Source organism: Penaeus vannamei, chromosome 1 (assembly GCF_042767895.1).
Source record: "Penaeus vannamei isolate JL-2024 chromosome 1, ASM4276789v1, whole genome shotgun sequence".
Taxonomy (NCBI): Eukaryota; Metazoa; Arthropoda; class Malacostraca; order Decapoda; family Penaeidae; genus Penaeus; species Penaeus vannamei.
This window is the reverse complement of record NC_091549.1, coordinates 44534473-44536972: the sequence shown is the minus strand read 5'-3', so window position 1 is coordinate 44536972 and position 2500 is coordinate 44534473. Positions and strand designations below refer to the sequence as shown.

Genomic DNA, 2500 nt, shown 5'->3' with positions numbered 1-2500 from the left:
AAGGTGTCTGTCATAAAAACAGATATAGCCAAACTTTATCCATACTGTAATGCAAAAAACAAAAAAATCTATCTATCCCTACAAGAGATGAACATTATTTGTTTTTCACCAAAACATAACAAAAATCTGGCATTTCTTTTATCAATTTCCAGGACATGTATTTCATTTGTCATAATGTTTTTGGCTATCATTCTCCACTTTATCATCCTGTTTTGTCACAACTTATCTAACATGCTCATAGCACTATTGCAGATACTGCATAGCATTAAAAATACCAGCACTGTGCAGAGAAAATTCAAATAAAAGGGTTAAGCATTGGTGTAAACATCTGGCTATTCACCAGCAGCAGCATCTCCAGTCAGCAACAGCAGCAGGCAGGCAGTGACCATAACATGCATTAAAATAGGATATAAATATATCATAGCCTCTGCTCTCCTTTTCCAAATCTGGATTGGGATTTAGGTTTTTTTTAGAAGAGAGGGGGGAAAAGAGGATGGTGATTAAGAAGACTAGAAGGCTTACACAGGTTGTCCTTGGGCTCCGAAGACCTACCACATGTGTCCGTCCCTTCCCCTTCTCCGTCTGTAACCACCAAGGCTTTGCGTTAGTCATCACACAACCTCCTACATTCACTTCTAGCTATTGCTATCTGATGAAATATTAGTTGCTAACACTCTCCCATAACCAACACAAGGTCGCCAAAACAGGATTGGTAGATAGCACACACTGGGGGTTACTAGTCTAAGAACAGCTGACTCATGGCAAAATGTGAGTGTGACATCAAACACACTTTGCATAATGAACAAATGAAAACAGAGTAAAAGAGGGAAACCACATGTTTCATCTAATCTGCTTTTAATGATGCAAAATTGTTCCCTAAAAACAAAGTTCCAATTTATTAATGAGCTTTCCTCATTTTTATATCCATAGCCTACTAGGCCCCTTATTCCCCCCCCAAAAGGAAAAGTAACAATTACATTATAAATAATCTATTTTCCAAACTCTCTTTTTCAGGAAACGGAACTTACTTCCCTTTCCATTTGCACAAGAGTCAGCTTTAAAATCAAGTAAACTGCACCTTTAAAATATCCCTTCACATCCCCCATACTTGTTCATTTATCATGCAAGAAATCCAAACAGCAATGGAGAAAAGAAATTCTATCTAGACCTATTAAGTATCTTACACTCCTCCAACTACAATTTTGTAATTCAATGTAGCAGAAATGTTTTATAATATGATATCTTCCATCCTTTTGTAATCGTCTTTTTATGAACCATGAACTGAAGACTGTTCAGTTCATGCCTGTAAGTGTACTTTTGTATAACATTATATTAATCATAACAGCTTACTTCCTCCAAGCAATAATATACTCACATGATACCATTGCCTATAATTTTATCATATGTAGCAATATAATGATGTCTGTATTATCATTCATCTAGGATAGTACCCAACCTTTAAAAACAAAAGAAAAGATTGAGATTTCATGTCATCTGCAGGTAATTCTTTTCCAGGAATATTCGATTTCTAAGATGGCTCGTCACTCTGTATTTCAAATAGAGTATATTAATATAATGCATATCACCCATGACCTGATTTGAGAATAAACCAGGTAAATAAAGAAAATATGTCAAATAAAAAAGGCATTTGAATATCCCCAGTTTTCACCACTATTCTTTTTTCTATTCTAGCAATGATTGTTTATTAAAAAAAAATCTTTTCATTAACATTTCCACAGAGGATGTATTAATCTCTAAAGAAAGAAAAAGAAAAACAGTCAAATCACACAATTACAAGAAAACCACTTCCAAAGGAAACACCTCAAGTTCTTTCTCTGACTAACCAACCATTTCATCCAAGCTTACCCTTCGCTGTGGCTGTGGCCCGAGACTGAGTTGGAGGCTGGTTCTTGTCGTAGTTAGGGTCCTCAACTTCTTGGCAGCGATAGGAAAGGTTCCGCAGGATGCAAACACAGTTCTCAACACTCTTGTTATCGTGGGAAGATCCCTGGATGGCAGACTTAATAACTGTGAGTAGTGAGTCCACTAGACCATTGCACTGACGTAACTTCGTTCGCGCATATTCGCCAGCAGAACTTATATTCCTGTAAAAGAATGTATCTTTGCACAAATGTATATGCATTGTATATCAAATAATCATTATCATTGTCATCATTACCATTTCTATCATAATTACCTTCAAAACAATAACAGTAACTGTAACATTACTACTACTACTACTACCACCACTACTACCACCACCACTACTACCACCACCACTGCTACCACTACTAGCTTTGCTACCACTATTAGCACTGCTACCACTACTAGCACTACTATCACTACTACTACTACTACTACCATTAATAATAATAATAATAATAATAATGACAACAATGACAATAACAATACCTATCAATAACAGTAACATTAATCTTTAAAAATCTTAATAACAATAACAATAACAACAACAACCATAACAATAATGCTAATCATGATA

The 2500-nt window shown here is 35.4% G+C and overlaps 1 protein-coding gene across 1 annotated transcript in view; it reads right to left on the bottom strand.

The window, feature by feature from the left end:
* p120ctn (adherens junction protein p120) overlaps nucleotides 1-2500 on the bottom strand; it is a gene marked incomplete in the record, with an annotated part of 40427 nt that overhangs the window by 17389 nt on the left and 20538 nt on the right. Inside the window, 2 exon segments of the mRNA XM_070123614.1 lie at nucleotides 523-582; nucleotides 1867-2105. Of these exon segments, the coding sequence (XP_069979715.1) occupies nucleotides 523-582; nucleotides 1867-2105 (299 nt within the window).